This window comes from Bombus pascuorum, chromosome 10 (assembly GCF_905332965.1).
Source record: "Bombus pascuorum chromosome 10, iyBomPasc1.1, whole genome shotgun sequence".
Taxonomy (NCBI): Eukaryota; Metazoa; Arthropoda; class Insecta; order Hymenoptera; family Apidae; genus Bombus; species Bombus pascuorum.
The window spans coordinates 14,572,596-14,597,548 of record NC_083497.1 but is presented as its reverse complement, the minus strand read 5'-3'; the positions used below and the strand labels follow the sequence as shown (position 1 = coordinate 14,597,548).

The following is a 24,953-nucleotide window of genomic DNA, read 5'->3' as shown; positions in this document are numbered from 1 at the left end:
GCTTTCTCCGCCGTTCCTTCTTCGTTTCGATTCAACTTTTAATTCAACTACGCTACAAGCGAACCTACACAATAGCGTATACGATATAGCGAATAGTAGCACTTTTATATAGATAGCGTCAACATTTACGTTACGTACAATAGTACGAGAATACGAACAGCAACCGAATAAAAAGGTTACATTGGCTGGATTTGACGATAGTGGGAAATTACGTGCAAAGGATATTCGACGAAGATGTATTTTTGCTGGGAAGAAATAAAAATTTCGAATACGCGCAAGTACGTGCATGTATCGAAAGAAAAAATTGTCAGACAAGTCGGACCGTGCGCTTCCTTATCGTAGATCGTATCGCACATCCTCGATTGACGACTGTGGAATGCCTCGGGGATTCTTCCGAGAATTTTCATTCCAAGCGAAATTATAATTCCAGGCACAGACGCGGCCTCGAGAGGTCGAAACTCGATGGACGAGTTGCCACTAACCGAAACGAGAATCACTGAATCTAGTATTTTCTAATTCGTGGTGTCCATAGTTATTTATCGATGACAACGAAATCGCAGAAAGTACGTCTGTCCTCTTTTATTCCTCTCGAAAGAAACTAATCTTACGAGAATCGATATGGTAATTAGGTATCGAGAAACGTGTTTGACAAAAGATATTTCGATATTTCGATAGTTTGCGAAAGATAGTTCCTCGATTGCGAGCAACGTGTTTAATTTGTCGTACCTTGGTCCGAAGGCGATCGCACGATCAAGGATTCGAGGTTGAAAGCCGATTGTCTGTGATCTCTACGTGTGATCTCTAGGATCGATCATCGGGAGGGCGATCATTCGGCAGTGGCACGAAATCGGGCCAGAAACCAAGCGAAAAAGACCGAGCGAGTCTGGCATTATCGATGATTTCCGAATCACCGTGAATAGTCGAAAATTTGAAATGCTAATTATCCGGTCCGGCACGACTCAACGTCAATTACCAGATTTTAAACGAACGTCTGCCGCGCTATTTAAGTTGGCGGCGGCCAAACGGTAGAGTTCGATCGAAATTATCGAGGCGATCGTTAAAATTTTTTTGCCACGAAAAGGAAGGACTTGGATCGGTCCAGTTGGAAGTTGATGGGGAATATCCTGTCAAGAGCAACACGGGTTCCACCAATTCCACCGATTATCGAACATGTATCCGTTTTAGTGTTCCCGCATACCTATGCGTTCGAGCCTCTTTTCTTTTCATAGACTATGCAGAGTTCCAGCCAGATATCACATTTTTCATCGTACGATACGATAAATCGTATAAGACGTTTCAATACGTAAAAGTTAGTCGATTTAAAACGATGCCAGAGGTAAAGAACGCACCTGTTACACTACAAAGTTAGTTTTTCTAAGCGTTGTACAATGTATATTTAACGTAACGTTTATCCCACCCTTCGATACATAATATTACTATCTGGATGGAAAAGTACGTCGCTGTAACGTCATTTCGCTTTAATTTAACTTTTAACGAACCTTTAAATCGTAGTTGGATCCGCCTCTTTAAACGAACTTTCCCAAGGGATTGGAACTTTGAAATCTTAGGAATAATAATATTTCTTTACGAAGTAAGAAATAATTTTGCGGTGACATGGCGGTGATAAAATCGCAAATTCCGTTCCTATATATTCCGTAATTGGAGGTTCCGTGCGATTGAAAATAGAAATTCATTGTAAAATAGGTTATGCTTATCGTTCGCTTCGAAATAATATTTATCTTTGATAGTAAGAACGTGGCAGTCGCTCGGAAGACGAAGAAATTTCTTTCGATCGGTTCGTTCGATACGTATGTGCGTACGTGTTACGTGGATATCCGTACGGCAGGAAGCGGCAGAAAACAGCGGCAGAAAACAGCGGCAAACGGCAGTAAACGGCAGCAAACGGCAGTTCGAGGAGCCAAGTATCGAGTACCAGGACGTAAAGATTAGGCTCCATTTTCCTTGGACCCGATCGGGACAGGCGCGTATTTAGCAACAAACCCGTAGATTACAGGAGCAACCTAGACATATAATTAGACCGAGGTATCTCGTGAGAAAATGCCCGACCGCTTAATAGCTTCGGGTCACGGAACCTAAGGGAACTTGTACCGATTTCAGATCGGTAGTCTTGTTTATTCGTGAGAGAGTATTCGATGGTCGCGTCGCGTCGCATCCGAGTGATTCATGGACGCCGTGCTCGCTCATTCATGGAAAGTACGTATCGGCGGCTCGACACTGTTGCCAACGTATATTGTAGTTTCAAACGAACGAGTATCGAGTCAGTTCGTAGCGTAATTATGGGACGGGTACATAGATAGATCTGCTTTTTAAGAACGTTTTAACACGTTTAACGTTTGCGTCTGTAATACGCAAAGTATATAACGAAGACGACGAAGAAACGAATAGGAAATTTAGTAGCAATAACGAACGAACGAACTATAAATATATACAATACATGTATACGTGAATTAAACGATTAAAGAGAATAGCAGGCCACGCGTTCGGTATCTTTCACGATCAGCGTCACGCGCTAATGCACTGCATTACTTAACTCTGTCTTTTTTTTTTTCAAAAAGGCTTGTACCATACGTAAAATTATATTAACGAGTTTGTTCGATGTTTCAGACGATGCAGACCAAGAACGTAAACGAGACTGCGTACAAAAGCGACGTGAGTATTACGTGTGTTTACGTGTTTCTAAAATGTGAATCTGTATACTCTGTAAAATAGATTATCTCGAAATACGTAGAATTTAACGAATATAGATAACGGTGAGCGTGAAATTCAATTTTTTCGTCGAGGCTTAGTTATTTTCTTATTTTGACGTACGATTTTCATTAAAAAAAATAAAGAAAAAAAAGCTCGATATAAGTATAGCTCGTTCAAAAAGTATTACCTTCTAGAAACAATTGTTTCGCTGACAGACATTTCCGATAGACATTTTCACGTATAAGCGTCCCTTTAAGTTTGACTTAAACTCTTGCGTGTTCTCTTTGTGTGTTACAGAAACGCCGGCTCGACTGCACGACTGGAAGTAAGCAAGCTTTTATCTTGGAAACTAACCGGTCCTTTGTACGAAGATGACAAAAATATCACGTAGCTCTATACTCTGGCTCTATAGGTTTCGATGTTTATAAAAAGGAAAGGAAAAGAAAAATTTTCCGCGAACATTCCCATATAAAATTCTACAATGCGTAAAATGAAATTTTTTAAAAAATAACTCCGCTCTTGTACGCGTTGTTAAGAACGTTAAAATTAGTTTATTTCGTTCCTTCAACTTGTAGCAATAGATTTTTCGTTATTTGGATTACGTTTGCTCTTTACTCGATCGATCGATGGTTTTCGGCGCAAATCGCTATCGCTCGATATATCTTTGCGCGTATAAATAGGTATCCGAACTTATTAAGATTAAAATTATTAAATAGAGAAATGTGGGACACGCGTTGGTTAAAGTTTGATGGAAAGGAGGGGAAAGATAAAAAGGATCGTTAGTCGAATTAGCGTGGTTCGATGAACGTTTGAACTCGGATCGGGTTACACCGAACCTTTCACGGCTAGCCGAATGTTGGAACCGGACTGGATGATGCGAGCACGTTCGTGATGATACCAGTACGTTAACGCGATAGTTACTCGTTTACTAGTCGTTACTAGTGTTTGTCGTCTCAGTGGTCGCTGATCTTTAGTCGATCGAAAAGATGATAAACGAACGGATCGATAAAGCAGAGATCCAAGCGCTGCGAGTCACCTGGTAAAGATCGTCGAACCCTGCAGAGGCGCCTCGACCTTCGTCGCGGGTCTGAAAGGATTAAGAATCCTCTTGTTCGCCGTAAACCTTGGCCGTAGCTTGCTGGTGGGGCGAGCGAGGCGCGGACAAGAGAGAGGAGACGATCGTTCCCGGTACCCACCTGGCGTCTCACCCGAGGCTTCACGCCAAGTACTACGTCGCTGCTCGAACGAGCTGCCTCCTATGGGATAGCACGCGTCAGACAAAGTTGTGAAAACCGTCGATCACGAGGTTTTTTTCATTAAGAATCGGCGCAGCGCGCTAAACGCGATCGAAATCCGTCGAAACGATCGAATCGCGCGGAACGGTGGAGTCGAAAGGCGGCGGCGGCCAAGTTTGCCAGGTGAAGCAAAACAGGTGAACTAAACGTGGAAAACGCTGGTTAACTCGCCGTGGGATCACGCGCACACGTCAAGGAAACGATCGATTTCTCGGAAATCGATCATCGTGTTCGGTAGCTTCGTCTTCGACGTTAAGGCGATTCGTATTGTATCAACGCCGCGCGTACCTTGGACAGGTTGAATAAAATTCATCTTCGTGCGGATATTTCACGGGCGTGGAGAACGTACGATTTGAAAAGGTGCCTCAGAGTACACGCGCGTTCGTGTTCGGATACGCAGAACAAGTGAAAGGTAACGTTCAGTCTACTATGTACCTTTGAAAAGAGCATCGGTTTTCTCCTTCTCTTCTATCTTTTTCCTTCTTATATCCTTGCTGCAACGTACCGCTGAATTTTCAGCAGTTTAACGACGTTCCATACGTTTTTTAAGCGACGCGACGTTCAGCGGGCTACGGTCACGATTAATAACGTTCCAACGAATTTTCCAACGTTGAAATCGAAGGATTTAAAAGAGTAGAAGCAGAGTCTTTCTTTGTACGACACGTGCGAACGGAAACGAATTGATACGCGAAAGGACAGAGGATCTGTCAATGGAAACATCGTGCAGGACGCTGATGGCTAAATAACTTGTTGGAAATTTTATTAGAACATTACCGACCAACTACGTAGTTACCAAACGCTGTCCGATGTGGAATAAGGAGGAAACGGAAACTATATCGAGCAAACCATGAATCTTTGGATCGAAGAAACTCGCATCGTCAATGTGGAATTACTATTAAGCAAAAACGTAACTAGCAACGTTCGACGAAGCTGGACGTTGCATCGATTTCTAGTAAAGAGAAAGAAAGAAGCGAGACGCTTGCGAAATCCGAACGAAAGAAGCGTCGTATAGACGTAGAAAGAAATTGGACTAGGCGGCAAGGAGAAAGCGAGATAAGCCGGCGAAAAGAATATCGTAAACGTTTGCGTGTTGAAAATTGTAGGGAACGAGGTACACGTTTTACTTGGTTAGGACGAAAGACTGAAATCGGATGTAGAGAAGATGGAAAGAAGCGCGTTCGCCCGGAATGCGCGAACCTGAGTGGGGCGCGGAGCGGTACCGTGTAAATAAAACGTACATTGTATATACTGGCGTTTGTTAGGGCGCTGAGACGCTGCGTGCGCGTGTTTCCAGTTTCAAGGGAATTTTCCCCTTTGCGATCTTGATTTTTGCGTGTGAAGTGCGGCCACAGTGGCACCAGGAGGGGGACACGTGCTAGCTGCTTGAAAATATCTTCTGCTACGCGATTGTTGCGCGACCATCGTGGGATACCTTCGAGAGGTAAAATACCTTTCTTGAAAATAGCTGACATTAACGCAGTGTCTCGCGTTTGCCGCGATCGATACGTATATGTATTCGCTGGATTTCGGTCGAATTAATTCCGATGGGTATATAGGGTCAGACCGTATCTCTATTACCCGCAAATGCAAATCGATATTCTCGTAATTAATAATCGCGTACGATCCTCGATTGTCGGCACGCGAATCGATAGATGCTCCATGTTCTCTATAAAACGTTTTTTTCAAACGAGGCAAGTTTAACTAACCGATTAACGCGCGTCGTACGATACTTTGTCTACGAAGCGACATCAAAATTTCACGCGACAATTTTCTAATTATTTTCTAATAACTTTCTAATAATCTCCGATAGGCTGTTACTAACGCGATATTTCGAAGCTTTACGACTCGGTTAATTATACGAATCGCGTCTTTATTATAGCGTAAAACCTGTTTTAATCATAATACTCTAACTACGATGATGTAAAACAAAACGGCTACGGCAAGCTGCTTCTAACATTATCCAATTAACATCGACGGTAATTTCCAGCTAATCGTTTAACAAATACCTGTGTACAAATTACTTTCCAATTACGCGGCGTTCCAATTACCTTCGCGATAATGGATAAAAGACATTTTTAATATTGTCGCCGCAAAGTTCACCTTCGAACTTTGCCTTTAAATTTTGCTTTTTTAACTGCTAAACTTTAGCTTTACTTGCTTTACTGAAACTAAAGATTAAATTCTGTCGTACGAGATTGGCATTGGCCGTTTAGTCTGAATCGCGAATCGAGCTTTTCTTTTACCGATTAAATATAAGAAATATCAAACTTCTTTGATAAAAAATTGCCATTTTAGTCCTTTACCATCGATTTATAAAGCGATCGAATATTTTGGCGACGATATTTTCTCCACGCTACCTTTAATATTTAAACAACGATTCGTTTCAAGTTTTCAAAAACTTTGTATCTTTTGACGTCTGTATACCGTACTTTGGAATACTGATACAGAGAGAAACGCTATGAAAATAAGCTATATAAAAATGTGGGGTCTTAGCGAAACTGTAGAAAGGCCAATTTCAATATATGTAGGATATTTGCGGTACAATGGCTCAAACCATACCTGGCGCTTATCTTTCGTTCATATTTTGTAGTGTATAGTACATAAATGAGAGGATATAAATGGGAAAACTCGGGTATTTCTCCTATCCTTTCGACGAAAGAAAAATTAAAAATCGGGTTTGGCTGTGGATTAGACTTTTCAATCTGACCACCGTGGGCTGTCCCGCAACGTTTGCATGAAATAACGAATACTCGATTTCGTAAAATAATATCAATTATTCGTTGGCCTATTATTTTGACAATGCGTTACATACGCTGTCGCAAATGCACAACCGTAGCCAGAATACCAAGTCGAGCTTTGCTTTAGCATATTTCAAAATCATCGAGATAGCAGAAGAATAGAAGAAGGCAGCTTTTCCGCAGTTTCTTGGAAACTTTTTATGAATCTAGAAAAATAAAGTCGAGCGTTGGTAACGCGTACGTGCAGGGAAAAGTTGTTCGAAATACTTGACGATGTGTTTCAAGGCGATGAAAATCGGCGAGGTGTGCCCTGATGTAAACGAAGTACCAGTTGTATATATAAGAGCAGAGTTGACCGAACGTTCGTTAAAGGAGAGAAAATTATCCTTGTACGCCGAGGAATTGCATGAAAAATAAAATCTGTTTTCGTTCGACTACTGCTCGTAATTCCGATGCGATGGCCAAACAGGGTCTATAAATGTATTATTGAATCGAAGCAACATCGTCTGGAATTTGTGCCAGCGTATTACGATGGAACGTTTCAAGCAAGTTGTAAATACGATATCGCGGACGTGCTCGGTGAATGTACTCGCTGTACTCGCGTACACACTCGCGTACATACTCGCGTAACTACCTTACGTAGAATATTTTTTACGAAGAGAAATTTGCGGTTTCTGTTGGCCTGCCGACGTATAATATTTATCAGATTTTTCGTTTCTTATCAGCGAGTAGTAAACGTAACGGTTATAAAGAATGTAACATCTTCTTTGAAAGCACGCGTATGTACGTAGGTATAACTACTGTTTTTAAGCGTCTGAGGGTCGTAATTGAAACATTCAAATAAATTCCGTTTGGTAGTTGAATCGTGTATAAAACTTTGCCCTCTAACTTGTTTCCGATTGCTATTATTAATAGTTAAAAAGCAACATCACGTGATAATTGAAAAACAGATGGACCAGCTTTTCAGCTACAAAAAGTATTTTCACGAGATTACGCGGTATTTTACGACTATTCTGTTCTTTATTTGTTTTTAGAGTGTCATAGCCGATAATTTTCTGTTACGATATTATGGATTACTGGTTCGTGAGAAAGCAGACAATCGAATCACAGGATGGAAATAAAATCTTAAACAACCATCTTTGCGAGCGTTGAAGATGAAACTGTATACAATTGTAGATAGCCCAGTTCGATGAATAGCCGTAGTAACCTAGAAACTACGTCGAATCGGAACACCGGGAATTGTTCGACATGTCGGTAGAAGTTCTCTAAACATAAGTAACCCATAGTTGTCGACTACTTAATTACGAGTCGATTAATTTTGATAGCGCCTATCGACGAAAAATCTGCTACTTCTCGTCGAGATGAAACGTCGTTTTCCAGATAAAAAATATCGAGGCACGTATTTGCTTCTATCTTTTATCGTGAATTTTTCAACCAGCTTGATCTAAGCCATTTTCATTCGTATCGTCTCAAGCCCTTGACCGACGTCTCTGTCAAGAGTGAGCAATCCTTGGATCGTAATATCAATTATCTAAACGTTAATATCAATAACGTCGAGACGGTATACGCATAGAAACGCAACAAAAGTAATTTAGTAATTTAACGCTCGAATTGCGGTCGAACGTTCAATGGTATCGTAACAAAGACCGTTTAAAAAGATTCTAGGCGAATTCACCGGAGAAAATACTGTACGTAATTACGCGATGTTTCGACGGTAACAGTATTACTGGTGGCTGTGCGCTTCGCCCGGTCTCCTAATTAATTACGGCCCTCGTAGCTAATGCAGGTAACGACGTATCCTCCGTTGCTCGAAAATAACTGAACGGCAGACTATTGCCGGTTGGGTGGAAATTCAGCAGTTAGAACACTGGCCAACCATCATCGAACTATAACCAACGCGTATAAAACGAATATTATATATTTGTACTTTTACGCAATTGCCAACGTCTAGCGTTTCGATTCACGCGTCAAGTCTAAAATCATATCCTGTAGTTTGACCGATTTCACAAGGCCTTTATTGATCGTTCGTCTAACTCGTTATGTAATTACAATTAACGGCATATTTTTCTTTTGGTTCTTCGCGCGTAAATGCGTAACACGTAATGAAATTAGCATACGCTTGACTACAGCCTAGTTGAGAAAGTAGGGAATCGTCGGAAACTGGCAGATCGTCGCTACTGTTACAGTTTCTTTCGTTTATAGGCTCGTCGAAACTCGGATCATCGACGTTCATCCAGCGCGAAGGGAACGACCGTCGGATGACGTAGAGGTATACGATTTACCTTTTTCCTGGCAAATCTAGCGGGACACCGAATGCGCTGGTTCAACATTCGACGAGTGTATAGGTGGATTTATTTTATCCCGGTAGGCCGATAGATAGTCAAAGGCGCTGTACAGTTAGCCACGAACGCACGATACGTATGGGAAGACGATGGCGAAACAGCAGATGTTCGTACCGTTGAAAATACACGCGCACGTTTCGAGTCCTCGATTCTCGAGGGAGAAAATGGTTGGAACTGACGCGACAGATTCCTCGGGGCGATCTGTCGGGCAGAGGGGGTCGGGATACTCGGGTTCGACGGAACAAACTATCGAGCGAGATGCGCAGATAGGACGAGGAAACTCGATCGTTTATTATAGCGCAGAAATAGTGATTTTCGCGATTAGAAGGGAAAAATGGATCCACACGTTGCGGCAATGTAGAAACGAGCGTAGATCGTCAATGAGAAAACGAGCATAGCAAGGGCTGGAGAAACGAGAGCTTGTAAAACTGGTACAGAGGCGTTTTGCTTTTTCTCCGATGCTAATATTAAGTCGGTCGGGTAGCTTGACTCTTTCTTCGGCCGCTTGTTCGGATTTGCGCTCGTAGCGAGATATATTTCCTGGATCCGCAAGTTGTTTCGCGCAATTTCCATTCCATTTCGTTCCATTCGATCCGGCGAAGCGTTTCCGTCCCTTTACAGATATATCCTTTTCGATAGATTCGTACATTTTTTTCAGCTGGTCTAAAATTCAAGTATCGTTTCTGCCAATCGTCCCAGGCGCCGGTGTAGCCCGGAGTATCGTAAAGTGACGATATTATGCAAAAATAAGTCAAAATTAGAAAAGTAAAAAAAAGTAGAAAGGAAGAAGACGAAGAAACACAGAAATGTCAAAGAAATATATATATGAAATATTCGCAATTATAGAATAAGCAAGGTACACCAACGACAAGGCGACACCGTACAAACTAACTCGACTGTTTCAGTAGCGATGTAATGAACGCTATTGGATCGTTATTTATCCAAACTAATGTTCGACGTTGCTTCATGAACGACGTTTATCACACGTACTAAACGTTAACGTGTTTCTTCTAAAAAAGACTTTCTCGCAACCAGTTTCTCAATGTATCTTTATGAATATATCTTTTTACGTAAATTTCCATATGGACTTGCAGAGATGGAATCGATTCTTGATTTCTTTCTATTTTTCTTTTTTTTTTCTTTTTTCTACAAAGATCATTAAACCGATCTTAATACAAATTCGTTAACTTTTACTTAATAAACGGTCAAACACAGCGAGTTGCGCGTTCGTATAATATATAGATAAATTCTTACAACGCGGCAGGCATTGAACGCTTTCGATTTCAGTTTGAACTTTCGAAACCCCGTAGATTTTTACGAAGCGCGAAAAATAAACACGAAGAGAGCTATTCGCATCAAAGTTTCGTTTGAAAATCTGTAATCGTACATCGGAGGATGGATGGTAGAAAGAGTATGGAAAACCGAGGATCGCGATGATTTTCCGACTCGCGACAGGAATTGTGACACGTGGAAGAGGGACGCGATAGAATCGAACGAAATAAAAATTAGCGTGGCAATTTCATAGCGTGAGCTCTCTTTCTCTTCCTCTGCACCGCTTTCTCCTTCGCTCTTCCTCGTAATTTTATGCCGCGACGAGAATTTTCATTCTCACGGTGGTAGAGCGCTGGCAGGGAGAGAGAACGAGGGACGCGGTCTCGATAGAGTAGAATGAAAACCCTCGGTAAAACTAGTTGCCTGGCAAAAACTAGACGCTATTCAAAGGCCGTTTGTAGGAAGGTGGACGGCGCGGTGCGGCGCGGCGCGGCGATGCGTCGCGTCGGGAGCCGGCGCGCGGCGGTCTTCACGATGCAGCGCGGCACGGCGCGGCGAGGAAACAGAAGCAACACGAGAAGGAAGTGCGAGGAAGCGCCTCCTGCGAAAGGGACGGTCTACGAAAGAAGAATGAACCGGGACGAACGGGAGACGAGATGATTTCGTTAGCGGGATGCATCGGTGCTTGAGTGAATTTTTACTACGGCCCTGCTTCTCCTTTCAATATTATCGCGGTTCGCGTACTTGAAAAATATTATCTTATAACGTTTAACACGATGCTGCGATGTCTACCACGCCGCGGATATGATATTAATGTTTGGCGAATGAGGTGGTTCAAGGACCAAGTCGCAGTCCTTCTCTTCGTCATTCTTCGCCGAGAAATTCTTTTCAAGCCAAGTCTTTCCTGCATTTTAAACACAGAGTTGTACGAAATAAGAGGAAAACATCGTATTAACATAGGCTTTAAGGAATGATTCTCGCGTAATAACAACATAAACATGATTTTTATGAGTTTTTCTCTAGACTAACTACCGGTTATACGCGACTAGACCTCTTTGGGATGTAAATAGATAGGTACACTCGAAGTACAAATATAATTTTTTTATTTCATTGCTTCTTATCGTTTATCGTACGTTGTACGAGTGTTGCTCTCATCTTTCACCGTGTAACCATTGTCGAGAAATTTTTTTCGAGTCAGACGGTTCACGCTGGGATTGAACTTATTTTCGAAAGAGAAACACGAAGAAACGGAAAATTCTAGCGTTTAGGAAAAAATGTTATATAACGGTATAACGAAATAAGAAGAGTTTGTACTGGTTAAAAAAGATATTATAAACGAATAATCAAGCAAAAATGTCAGGTTCGATGACTGGATAAATTTGTAACAAAGTACTGCGAAGCGAGCTTCGTTCAAGATCGATCGATCGGTTAGTTTCTCAATTTTGTGCAGGTCAGTTTAAAAAATTTAACAAACAATAAGAAAAATCGAAACAAGGAAATTACATTTGTACTTGACGATTCTATTTTAAAAAGACCGAGTCCTGTATAACCGATAGTTACTCTAAAGAAGAATCGTTTGCTGTTGTGAACGTTACACGAGAGTCTCCACCTAGATAAATGCTGTGTCAAAAAGTTAGATCAAAAATACGTAATAACAAGCAACCGATCTTTTATTTGTTGCAATGGTCAAATGGTTAATTAATAACTTGAACGCTGCGCAAAGTACTAATCCAAAAGTACCAATCGTATCGCGCGTGCCGATTATCGTTTGAGGATTGGACGGAGAGTTTATCAGGGGAAAGATATATATATGTTGATAACGAAAAATTTGCAAATAAAACACGGTCTAATTAGGAATACAAAAGGCGCGCGAAGCAAAAGGAATTTTTGTGTTTTTCGATGGTTTAAACATCTTTGTTCGTTAACGAGTAACGTGCTAGTGGAAGAAGAAGTTAAATGGAAATCGAACTTACGCGGAATAATGTTCGTTCAACGATTGTGACTCAAGGTCGCAGACGATGAGATATTCTTTTTGATGCGACCAAAATGCATATTAGGTTGTACTTAATATAAGGTGTCAGGGAACCACTTCTGGCTCTCGAGTATAATTTCAAATATCGCTACTTGCATGAGAACGATCGATCGACCTCGAATATAATTATGTAGTTAAAATGCCAAAAGTATGACTTGCAAGTATAATGCAAGGGGATAATAACAGACACCTTGAGTTTTGTTACTTTCGATAACTTGTACCACTTTGCAATCGTAAACTATACCTACTATGCGAACAATTTACATCGCGTAATTGAATTTGTTTGATAATAGGCATTTTTTCAAATCGAGGCAAGAAGATGTTTATCACGGGACGAAAATGTTCTACTCGTACGAACGTTGTACATTTATGGTTAAATACTTATGTTTAAGCAACGATGAACGTAGTAAGTCTAACGTGGCTATGTTTTATTGGAAAATTTACAGCTTTCCCGGACAATAATTCCCCGTACGCGCGTCACTTCGTAGATGTTGTAACGAATTGCGCGAAATTTACAAAACGTAGAAGGTAAAAATATGAAAGTGCGAAGTGAACGGGAATTTCATACGTGGTTGCCGAAGCTCGTTTGGTAATATGTATAGACGAACGTGAAAAAGCAATAACGTTTTGCGTACTGGTGTGCAAAGATACGTGCAACGTGTGTTTGGTAATGACACTAGAATTTCATGATACTTAACCACATTGTCGCTAATTTAATACTTACAGATTCCTAGGATTCGATTAGCACAGTTGGCGTATGAAAAATACTAGGAATATACGGAATATTTGGACGACGGGACGACTGAAATACTAAACTTCGTTGCAACATCCTCCTTTTACGTTGTGCTAATTAAAAGTTACCAACTTTTATTCTATGATTATTAACTAAGTAGTTATTAACTGAGTAAACCTCTAAACGCGATATAACATGCGTCTAACGCGAAACTTTTACATCTTCGTACTTGAAATTAGCCAATTTCTCGCTTCTTATTGACGCGGATACCAACTTTTAGAACGTTAATTAACAGGAAGGATCGAAATATTTGGCGATATACGTATTCTACGCAAGACGATAAAATTTCACCAAAAGAATTCTTACATTTCCACTTTACGTGTTTTTCTTGCTATTTCGAAGACGGGCATAAGATTCGCTTCGTTGCCAGTTGCAACTAACTTGCACGTAAAAGGTTTACCAACCATTCTGTAGAGATATTAAGAATTCGTATTTAACGTCTTATTGTTAGGTAATTAACAACCTCGTGCAATATTACGTTCCGTCAGTTTTCTCGATAAAATTCCGTCTTACGTTAGAAAGATTCGGATGGACGTGTCTTCTTGCAGGTCACCGTCAGAAAAATTCGCTTTTAACCTAACGTTGTACGTTAGTGGTTCCGAAGGTCGTGTCGTTTTCTTCGTATACGTATATATGCGAGCGCACGATATTAAAAGTCAATTGCGTTGCTTATATATTTTTATTTAATTATACACGTACGTATGTATATCACTGGTACAAATCGAACGTAATATACAACATTAAGGATATTAAGTTCTGTAATAACGCGTGGAACGAACTAAAATCATGAATGTGGAATGTTTAAAAGGTCAGCGAATAGAAATGCAGGTTTTAAACGGTACATGGATCTATGTTTACTGTTTCTGGTGTTGTCCGTGCTTCGTTTTTCTTTCATCCATTTTCTCGTTGTTGTACGCTCGAGGAAGATTCGTTTCGTGGTTACTTCGGCTCACCTGTAACGCTCGCGAGTACGGGGAAGCACGCATGGTTGAGCTTCTTAAGTGGTCTCCTCGTGCTCGGGTCTAGTCTTTGGTTGTTTTCGACCCACCTACCGTCTTCCTACACTTCTCTTCCTCAACGTATTTTCTCACGGGCACCTCGCGTAGTACGTAAATGTACGTATGTGCTACTTACGCGCGTCATCCGCTGTCAACGACACTCTCTTTTCTCGACCACCTAATTTTCTTCGACCTAACAGGAAGAACATACCGTCAAATTTGGTGGGCCTTCGAACCTTTTCACCTGGTTCTTTCGCGATATGCATCGTTGCTTGACACGTTCCAGCGGTTTCTTTTATTTACGGAGGCCGATTTAATATTAGCTATATAACCGGATTTTGGAGATTTAGGCATTATTTACAGACAACGATACAGAATATAGAATTCGGCATGGCGAAGAGTCTAAAAGACAGTAAATCGATATGGTTGTTATAATTTATGGTTATAATTTAAAACATGCCCGATTATATAGCAAACAGATATCAGGTACAGAAAAGATTTCCTTCTTTTTGATTTCCTGTTTCATAATATGCGAACAGTAGTTGCACATTACCCGCTGTACATACATATGCAGCCAAATATAAACGCAATAGAAGATACAAGTAAGATATAGAAAGATAGGCTCGCAACGAGTGCGGTACATACGTGCTTGCGTTTCATTCGACGATACCATTTGCATTTTATCGAACATGAACTATTTTTCCATCGTACGCGAGTATCAAAGAAATAGCTGTAAAACTGTTCCATCGTTGCGTAACGGTTATCCTTATGTTTTTCACTCGATCGTAAGTTAGTTCCTACTGACATTCGAACAATGTACTTGAACCAGTTTTCTAAGTAAGTCGATCAAACAGTTACACATACAAATAAGTATGTCGAACCTTTTACGAATATCTAACGCGCAATGTCGCGTCGCTGGATTTTTCATGTTTAATCTTGTATTATATGTGTACGAAATTTGAAGATTCCCCGGGAATGTAGTTTTTGAATAACGAGTATCTATAATTATATAACGAATATATAAAGATGTGATCTAATTACGAATGACTTGACTCAACTGAAATTAACTTTAAACGAAGTACCATAATTATCTATCTGTGTCAGGTTGCGCGTATATATTTTCAAATAATCTTGAATCAAAGAATCGTAAGTATACAAATGTATATGTATATGTGTAATATTATTTCGAATATAACACGTATAATATATAATATCGTTTGAGAGAATGGGTATCGAAACGAATGTGTCTATCAAGAGTGAGTTAAAGAACGATTGTTTCTCGAGCACGCCTCATAGAAAAGATTCTTCTTAGGCGGTGGACGTCGCAGACGCGGAGGAACGCGGCATTGGAAACCGATGAGGGTCTCGATAACGTCGCGTTACACTCAACGTTAGGGTGGATTCACACTACGCGCACCGTCATGAAAGGTCAAGCGTTTTCGAGAAATATATTTTTTACGTGACAATCGTCACGGCTAATCGACGATTCTCTTTGCGTCCATGTAGGTGCTTGCTACAGTGACAAAGACAACATGACAATGTAGCTACGTGTAATGTGAAACGACCTTTATTCGCTCCTAGAGAAGCGTCAAATGGCATTTCGATGCGATGCGATGCGTTGATTCTTTCCCACGTGAAATGGATGTGTCGCGACTCCGTGCGAGAATAGGCAGACGAGATAATCGAAAAAAATCAGGGATAAAAAGAATTGTCAAAATGAGACGAAATGTTTTTATTATAAAAATTGCATAGTTTCGTAGGATTTCGTTAGGATCGGATATGCTAACATCCAAGATGAGAAGTCTCGAAGGCGTTCGGTAGGGCTTCATAATGCTCCTATAACTAATTCGACGGCGAAATTAGCACATTTCATGTACGAAATTAGCCATTGAGTACTTAGAATCGAAGGATATCCGCCGTGGTATTAAAGATTATCTGCCGTTTGAACGAAAGAAAGAATTATTCGCAGACGAAGTACGTAGATCACGGCGTAAACTAAACGAAGTAATGTATATCCCAATTAGCAACGAAAGAAAATGCCTTATACACGCGTATTCGATAGAACGAAGTGGAAATAATTTCAAATTTGAAAAATGAAATCGATCGATAGGTGAATACGTTGGATAATACGTAACGATACGAGGAACGGATACACGCGTTAATGCCATGCCGTATTCTATAGAGGTAGCGAGCAACGACACGTGTCGAGACCTTTCAAACTCTCAAGAACCATCAGGCTATCGATAGTCACGAGTTTAGATTTGGCGGTAAATTCGATATGTTCTTAATCGAGGACCGATGATCCCGGCGTCACGGTGACGCGTAGGGCGACAAGGACATTTCGAAAGGAACGGGTCACAAAGTGACGGAGGTGACGAACCTCCCGGCAAGAAGATGATCGACGATGAGTCGAACGACTCGGCATATCACCTTAGAATCTCGAAAGAGCAATGTTATCCAGAGAAAGTTTGTAACACGCGTGTGTATGTGTATCATAATTTATCGTTATCCGTAGCAAAGTAGTTTATCGCATCTTTCGTCGCTCGATGACCAAAACAGGAAATATCGACGCGAGTAATCGACGCAAGAGAGGTTTAGAAGAAAACCATTAGTTTTATGGTGCTCTTCTTAGTAATAGTAAATACTTGCAGATCCAGTTTCAACAGAGGTTGAATTACAAAAAGAAAGGAAAATGATACAACCAGTTTTAGTAGGCGATACCCACCTTGCTGAATAATCGATCTTTAACGAATAAGATGTATCTCGATAAGTATCGGCATGAAAAATATGTTCTATATAGGTAAATGTTCGATATATGGAAAATGGAAAGAATATGATATCGTTAAAATAAGAACACGATAGTCTTTTTTAAAAAATAAAGTCCTATTTTAGTTACGTCTTATCGTTCGAGGACCTGTTGTCGGTCATTATAGGTGGATTTGGTGTAAAAAAAAAAACATTCGTACACCCTGGAAACAAAATAACGTTTTTACGAATTAGATGGAACTCGAGTTTTTTTTTTTTTTTTATAGCTCGGATAAGAAAGTAGTAAAGATCTTTACTATTTCGTTTGCGATTCAGTCGAGTGGAATCTTGTCAAAAAACCGTTTACACGTCATCCGCTAGATGGTAGATTAATTTTCCCAACTCATTAGAAAGTCTCAGATAGTCTGATCCAATTTGAAGGAAGTTACTTCGTTTTAAGTGGTGTACGAATACACCGACTGTATGTATATTTGTTTATCGGATGCGCGTACGAATGAATATCTTTAGAAGCACGTTGAAACGAGGCACGTTTATGGAATCTCGGATTTATGGAACGGAGGGTTTCGCGCGTCTAAATCGCCGAAAAGAGGATCGAAAGTTGCTGGTCGCTGGCGGAAACTTGGGTCGAATGTCTACGTGTGGAAACCGTGGTTACACGGCGTGCGCGCAATTATATGCGATTCCACATATCGCCGATGTTTCTCGCGAGGAGACCACACAGTCGGTTGGTACACGCATCGCGGAGAACAAGTTTAAACCGAGTGGTGGAAAAAAGAAGGAAAAACGAAGACAAGAGAACAGGCTGCTCCATATGTAACCATATGTAGATACATACTACTGTCCGTCGTGGCTAGCTCCACCAATTTCAATGGTTATTCAGCTTCGAAAGAAGCAATACGTAATCGAGACGATTTCACACTAAGAGGTGTAAGTCCGCGATCAAACGGATTAATTCTTTATTATAGCCTTGATCGTTGGTCCTTTCGTACATCTTGGAACTATTTGGAAAAAAATTATGTCGTAGGTAACCTATACGCTGTCGTTCTAAAAAGTACAGAAATTTAATCTCCAACGATCCGATCTAAGGAATCGTTAGAAATACACGAGGTTGCTATTTGATCCAATTCGTGGGTCGTTCGGCGCGTAGACAACATGGTAATAAGACATAAACTATGTTAATAGGAACGCAGAATAGTTGACAGAAACGTGAAAAACAAGCTAGTAGTCGGAACAGATACAGACTCGATCCGTGATATCGCGATCGAGTTCCTACGATAGATGTTCGTTTCTTGCCATCTTATTTATTCACATTGCCGTTGACAAGTTAAATTATCTTTCGTTTGTCACTTTCTTTCGCGACGTTCCCACTTTTTCTTCTTCGCGTTTTCGAGCGATTTCCACGGCGTTGGTATACGCAGCTGCGTCGATGGATGAAACGTTTTGCAGCTTTTATATACCGGGTGTCAGATGTAATCCGCTCTTGATAAAAGTATGAATTTGATAAAATTACGAACATGGCGTCGTTTTATAGCGTATAAATAAATTTATCGATTGGAGTGTAGCTTTAGAAATTCCGTAAGAGCGTCAAATGAAAAGAAGATGATTTATCGTAGGGCGCGGGAAATTGTAGGGTGGCACTTTTCGTAGGTTAAGGTATCGAATGGTCGCAGGGCAGAAGAATGAGAAAGAATGAGAAAGAATGAGAAAGAATGAGAAAGAACGAGTGACGGATACGAACTATACAAAGAGAGCGTCGTCAGCAATCCGATATGTAAAGCGAAGGAAAGTGTAGGAACGGAGGAGTGTCGCGACAATCGGCATCGACTATCGGAGATCGGAGAGATCGAGCAGCCAGTGGCAGTACCAACGAGCAGCTTGATATTCGTCGGACGCACGCCACGGAGTCCGTCTGCGTATGGACGCGGAATAAATTATCCGAACCTCTGTCCTTCTTCTCTCCTTTTCACCATCGTACCCTTCTCTCTCCTTCCCTCTTTCTCTATCTTTCTCTATCTTCCTCTATGATCGTCCGTACCTTTTTCTCTAACGAGCGTCTCTTTCCCCTATAGATCGTTCTCCCACCGGTGTCTATAACGATTTCTCATTCGTAGTGGTGGGACGATACCGGAAGTGAAGTCAGAACGGCGGAACCAGACGTTCACTCAATGGAAAGTTTGAGTCGTTTCAGTGCGTCTAAGAAGGGCCGAGCGTAGATCGGAGTTCCGCTCGCGTGGAAAATCCGTTTCTTTCGCCGGGCACGCAGCATTCCCGCTCGCGACTCGCGCGTGCACGGTGCACGGTGCACGGAACAAACTCGAACGACCGTAGAAAATAAGTTCGCTCGACGTACGATCGCATCCTTCCTCTCGTCGTGCATCGATCGACGAGAAAATCCCCTTTCAACCACATCGGTGTCGGACGCGACGGTGATACCGGGCTGCTGAAACATGTGCCCTGGCGTTTCTTTCCATTTCGTAGAAACACGCGACGAATCGATTGGCATCGATGCGACTACTTCGAAGAAACGCGAAAGAGCAGAAGATCGAGTCGACGAATATCGGTGATGAACGTTCTCTTGGTATCCTTGCGAAGAACGAACGAGCGAAACGATGTTCTGCTTCGAAGAAGATTCAAGTCGTAGCACGTTGAAAGATACGTTGGAGTTGGAGTTGGAAGATGGTGATTTTTTAAGAGAAAGCGGAAAAACGACGAGTACCGTGTAGACGTGTGTTTGGAAATGGAAGACTACGATAATTATAGTCGAACGAAGCACCGGCAGGCATCGGCTGCCAGAATTTTATACGAAACGCGAGATCTCGATAATTCGTCTAGCCGAACGGTGCGTAATTCGACTTGAACGTTTTATTCGCGTCGTAAACGTTTTACGTAGAAAAGTGGCAAGTTTTCTTTCGAAAAGAAATATCGTGAAATAAAACTATATGTGCCGTTGTTACGACTCTGTCGAGCTACGGTGGAACATTTTCGACAGCGAAGGAAACGGACGCGACGACGACGACGACGTTGCTCGTGTGCGTTTTCTTCATCGTGGAACGTACGATTCGACGAGAGTGTAATTACGATGGAAACTTTGGACGGCTTGCGACACGGGTTTTTTGCAAACACGAGACACGTTGGTTTAGTTAATTCGAACGACGATAAAATCGGGCTTCTATTACGAGAACGAAGGAATTAACGAGCTACGGATAGAGTCCCGTTTCACGGTTGGCCGTTGATTTTCAGCATTTTCAGCGTTTCCAGCGAAACGAGATACAACGGGCACACTTTCACTCGCGTGTTACGCGTGTTTCTCGATTAAAACGCTACGAACGCATCGTTCGACTTGGAATTTGCCAGCTAGTGATGACAGGTTGTTCCTTCGGTGTAGAAGGTATTCGCGAGGTGTTTGTAAAAGGTGTAGGAGAGGCTGTTGGTGTATTCGCGACAGCATACCTCAGAAATGGTCAGCCAACACGCGATGGCCACTACGGTTCGCAGAGTTAAGCAGGAGAATCGTCTGAGGCGACAAAACCAAAATCAAGGTATAAAAACCACGGTCAAATCACGTTTCTAGCGTCCCTCGAATGGCAGTCGGAATTCTCGATTTGCGCGACGTCTATGTAAGCGCGCTAGATAGAAGCTACCTGCAACGTTATACGTTACGAGATAATCCATGCTCGACGAACTTACTGAATAATTTGTCAAATATCGCGAAAAGTATTATCGCGACGATAAAGTTGAACGTACGCCTATAACCTTCCCTAGTAAAAGAAAAAAAAGATTTGAAAATAATAAAACAGTCTTTTTCAGTTCTTTCTAATTCTATCTTCTAATACGTCTTTTTTTATATATTAAATATATTAAATTTTAATATATTAAACGCATACGACGTTATATTCTGTACGTAAGTCGTGCATGTAATTTATACTGCGATTAATCAAGTGCGAAAAGGTAAATAGGATATCGTTTCGAGTCGAAGAAATTGATCCAAGCATCGTTTATTTGTTACCGGCGCAACGAGGTAACGATACATTAAACGATAATTTGAAAAATAACGCGAACAGTTCACGAAAATATATACAAAGATAAACGTACCTGCATGGTGACTTTCGATGCAGCGAAACGTAGCACGGAAACACAATGAAATTTAAACGAACAAATATAGACTAACTCGGTTGCGATAATGCCGATAAATTTGCTAGAAAAGAAGAACTCGAAGAATTCATTTCTCTATGGTGGATACGTCGAACTTTGCTCCAACTAAATGGAACTTTACGCGCAGCTCAACATCCGCTTAATCGTAATTACTGATAAAAGTATCAGGAACTAATGCTATATAGTCGTTGAACGTTTCGGAGACTTTTTTGTTTTCAGACGCGTGGCAATTTTGTCAAACTTTTACGTTCTTCCATTAACTTTACTTTCGTTAACCTTTCAATCCACAAGATTCAATTCGATTCAACCAAAACAAATATATCGATCACGGAGAAGAAACAGAAACAGAAACAGAAACGAAACATGTAGCGTGTTTACGTGTTTCAGATGAGGAGGGACTTTACAAGCCTGTACCACCGCCGAAACCGGTGCCGAACAATCAAAAGAATCAGAATGGGCAGGAGAGCGGCAGAGTGCAGGCGGTAGTGGAGCAATCGTCGCGGCCGATTTCCGCTATAGAAAGGAACATCGCGTTAGACGACAACCAGGTTCGAAGTTCTGGGCAGAATCCTGCACCCGAATACAGGATGCCACCGCTCTACGGGGAGGAACAGAGCTCGAATCAGACTCAACAGGCAGCTAACTTGCAGACTCACAGCAGCAAATTTCCAGTAAGTTTATTTCAGGCCGTTCGTATATGTACCTGTTCTATTATAGTTGTGATTAATTTGCGACAGCGTTTTGAACAACCAACGAAGAGGTTCGTTCGGCGAAGAGAACAAGACCAAGAGCCATGTAAAAATAACACGAGCGTAGGAAGAATAACGTAGAATACGGGTGGTTCCGTGCGATGCAACCGCGTCACGGACAGTGGTTGCGCGTTAATTAACGATGCATATTAACGATGCGTGCATTAATTCCACGTGCGCGAAAAACCTACCTATGTTCGCCGATTGTGCACTGGAACGTGGATGGTACATATGTATTATGTATATACGTACATACGTAGATAGTAGAGCACAGTTACGCTTCTATACACGCGTGGCGTATAGAAGTGGTCGCGGGCTGGAGACTTTTGTTATAGACACGCGGCGCATAGGCGTGCCGGTGAATTTTTACCAACACCGATAACGCGACGAGTTTCGAGGTGTAACAGACTGAATATGGCGATTCCAGTCGTGGACTTTGACTTGGAAGTCGATGAAAAAAGGAAACGCCACGGTTAGAAGTCAAGGCGTAACGCTTTATTCGGTATGGTCTCCACCGTCGACTTTCTAGCCTTCTTCTTGTACCTCTTCTTCGGACGTTGCTGCTGCTGCTGCTGTTGCTGCTGCTGCTGTTGCCGCTGATGTTGCTGCTGCTGCTATTGCCAGCAACGAGTAAGCCAGTGTGCGAGTGTCCTTTTAATTGCGTTTTTCTCTTCCGACGGCATATCCAAGGCCGCGTCTCGTTTAGAATCGTTTTTACGAATCCAAGTGGGAATCGTATTCACGCGCGACGCTCAGTTTCGACACCTGTCACCTTTGGGTTGAACGTTTGTTGGAACGAAACGAGTGAGTATCTACTTTGCTTACACGGTGAATAGATGCTTGTCGATCCGACATGTGTACATATATGTATATATAGCGCACATACGTATACGACAAGTTTACCACTATAGGATGGGGAGAGTGGTAATCGTAGTAAAGTATGCTTTAACTTGCCCAAGTATGCCCGACTATGCTACGAGTAAATAATCGACAGCAGGTTCTTACGTATGTCAATGAAAATAAACGAAAAATGTATAGAGGCCTCGTTCTCGAGAAAACAAAGTTTAAACGTGTTTAATTACGTGGCCTGTTACTTACACGCGTACGATACATTTACAAATTTATTTTTTTCGAGAATGAACTATCTTCTTTATTTATTCTTAAACGTGGTTTAAACCCTCGTCGACTGTTTACCCATATTCGGTATTCGGTATAAGGATAATATAATTATATTATTAACTCGGTCTCTTCTCTTCGGCGTTACCGATAGACAAAGAACAACCCGATCTAAAGGGTAAAGAAAAGAATTGCTGTGAAATATCTAGCATTTGTAATTGACGGGATATATTGGAGTAATTCGGAGAAATGTTTACAGTTTGTTTGAAACGATACGATGCTGCGCATTCGATTCGTATATTAAATTATTGTGCTTTGTTTGGCGATAATAATCTTCCCGTTCTGTTCTTGATTGTATGGTAATAAGTAATTAACCGTTATTAACTTTCTCTCGTAAAACGGAGATGGTTAATTTCGCGTTTCAGTGGAACGTTTGAATAAGAGTAGGTACGAGTGAAACAAAAGACGTAATTTATATTACGCGTAGAACGTAATAGAAAACTCGTAAAAGAATAATGATATGAAAATTGTCGAAAGAATTAATTTCTTGTTAACAACGCCTTCGTTATTGTTTCACGCAGAAATACATATATTACACGAAGATATTTCGCGATTACTACATAAAATTTCAATATTTCTATTGATACGACATCGATTCTCGAATAACGGTTTAATTCGTACGGCTGCTGGTATTTTTTATAACGTTTCGTTTTATAACATTCACGTTTATTAGATTATCCGAAAAAGATCTATTCGTATTAATTACGTTGTTCTTCTTACTTTTTCCAACAGAAATTTCGATAATTTGTTTAATTTGTCAAAGGTACGCGCGTATAGATAAAGTAATCTCAACGGTAGGATAGTATCGATATAGAGTGAAGATTAAACTCGTTAAATTTTAATCTTATTCAGAAAGAACCGCTTGTGCCACATAACCAGGATACCATTCCGTAACGTTAAAACGTAGAATAAATATGAAAATCACGCCATCTTTTATTCTCTCATCTTTATTACAGTTAGTAAACTGTACAATGCTATATCGGAACTTAGAAGTTAGCGATTGCCAGAAAAAGGGCAATAGCGGGCTTGTTAGGGAGAAATTTACATTATTCGAAGACCAATGGATTCCATTCGTACGATGGTTCGTCTATCAAAGTGATAAGTTATCGATTAAAGAGATACGTTGTACGTTGGATGTTACGATTGTGTAGTCGAGAGATTCGATGCCAGTTGGTCAGATATAACGTAATCGCGCTATCCTTCGCTCTAGTTCTTACAAAATAATTTTGATGGAAACGATCGATTATTTGGACTATGAGGAAAGCCGACTATTACGCTTTCGATTGGTTTTATTTTGAAGTTTTGTCGGAAATGCCGCGGAATCGCTTTCCTCTTAACTCGAGTTGCTATTATTTTGGGAAGGAAAGCGCTGTTCTTTGGATGGCCGGGCTTTATCGCGGCGCGCGACGCTTTGCAAATAAATTTTGTCAAACGGACCGTAATAACAAGGGAGGTATTAAATTCCATAAGGGAGGAACACAAGCAAAACGTGTGAATTTAATATCCTCCTTGATGTTCCGCGGTGATTGTGTAGAAGTATATCAAAGAGACGCTCTTAAGAGCGCTTTGACATTCTCCTTTCAGCAGGAATGAAAGCATTTTATTCTGCCCGCTGCCTTCCTTCCCCTTCTACCTTGTTCAATGCTCCATTTCTCCTCCGATATCAACTTCAATCTCGGTTCTTTTTTTCCTCCGAGGATAAGCAACGGCTTTGCCTGCTGCTGGATCCTTGCGGGATCGTGCGTCTGAGAAAATGGACAAGTTTTCTTTGCAAATTGAACGAACATGGGAACACGCGCGATGACTCGTTCGGAACCGAATGCTTGTCCACGATGTCTGCTGGCTGCTAGCTGCTAGCATCAAGGGTAATGAAAATCAGATCGTACGTTCGTTAATTCGACGATTCCGTTAGCAGTTCTATGTTAGAACAG

At 41.2% G+C, this 24,953-nt stretch overlaps 2 protein-coding genes across 10 annotated transcripts in view; both read left to right on the top strand.

Moving 5' to 3' along the window:
• The window catches only part of LOC132911115 (DNA-directed RNA polymerases I, II, and III subunit RPABC4), a 142,729-nt gene that overhangs the window by 97,544 nt on the left and 20,232 nt on the right, over nucleotides 1-24,953 (top strand). The window lies entirely within an intron of this gene.
• LOC132911061 (uncharacterized) overlaps nucleotides 1-24,953 on the top strand; it is a 68,765-nt gene that overhangs the window by 24,970 nt on the left and 18,842 nt on the right. For 7 of the 9 annotated variants that reach the window (XM_060967414.1, XM_060967412.1, XM_060967411.1 and 4 more), the window contains 3 exons: nucleotides 2,626-2,670; nucleotides 3,007-3,034; nucleotides 21,485-21,768. In XM_060967414.1, the coding sequence (XP_060823397.1) occupies nucleotides 2,629-2,670; nucleotides 3,007-3,034; nucleotides 21,485-21,768 (354 nt within the window). In that variant the 5' untranslated portion in view covers nucleotides 2,626-2,628. Of the gene's footprint in view, nucleotides 1-2,625; nucleotides 2,671-3,006; nucleotides 3,035-4,593; nucleotides 5,446-19,966; nucleotides 20,485-21,484; nucleotides 21,769-24,953 lie in introns of those variants that run through there. The other 2 variants (XM_060967418.1, XM_060967413.1) reach the window with 2 other exon arrangements.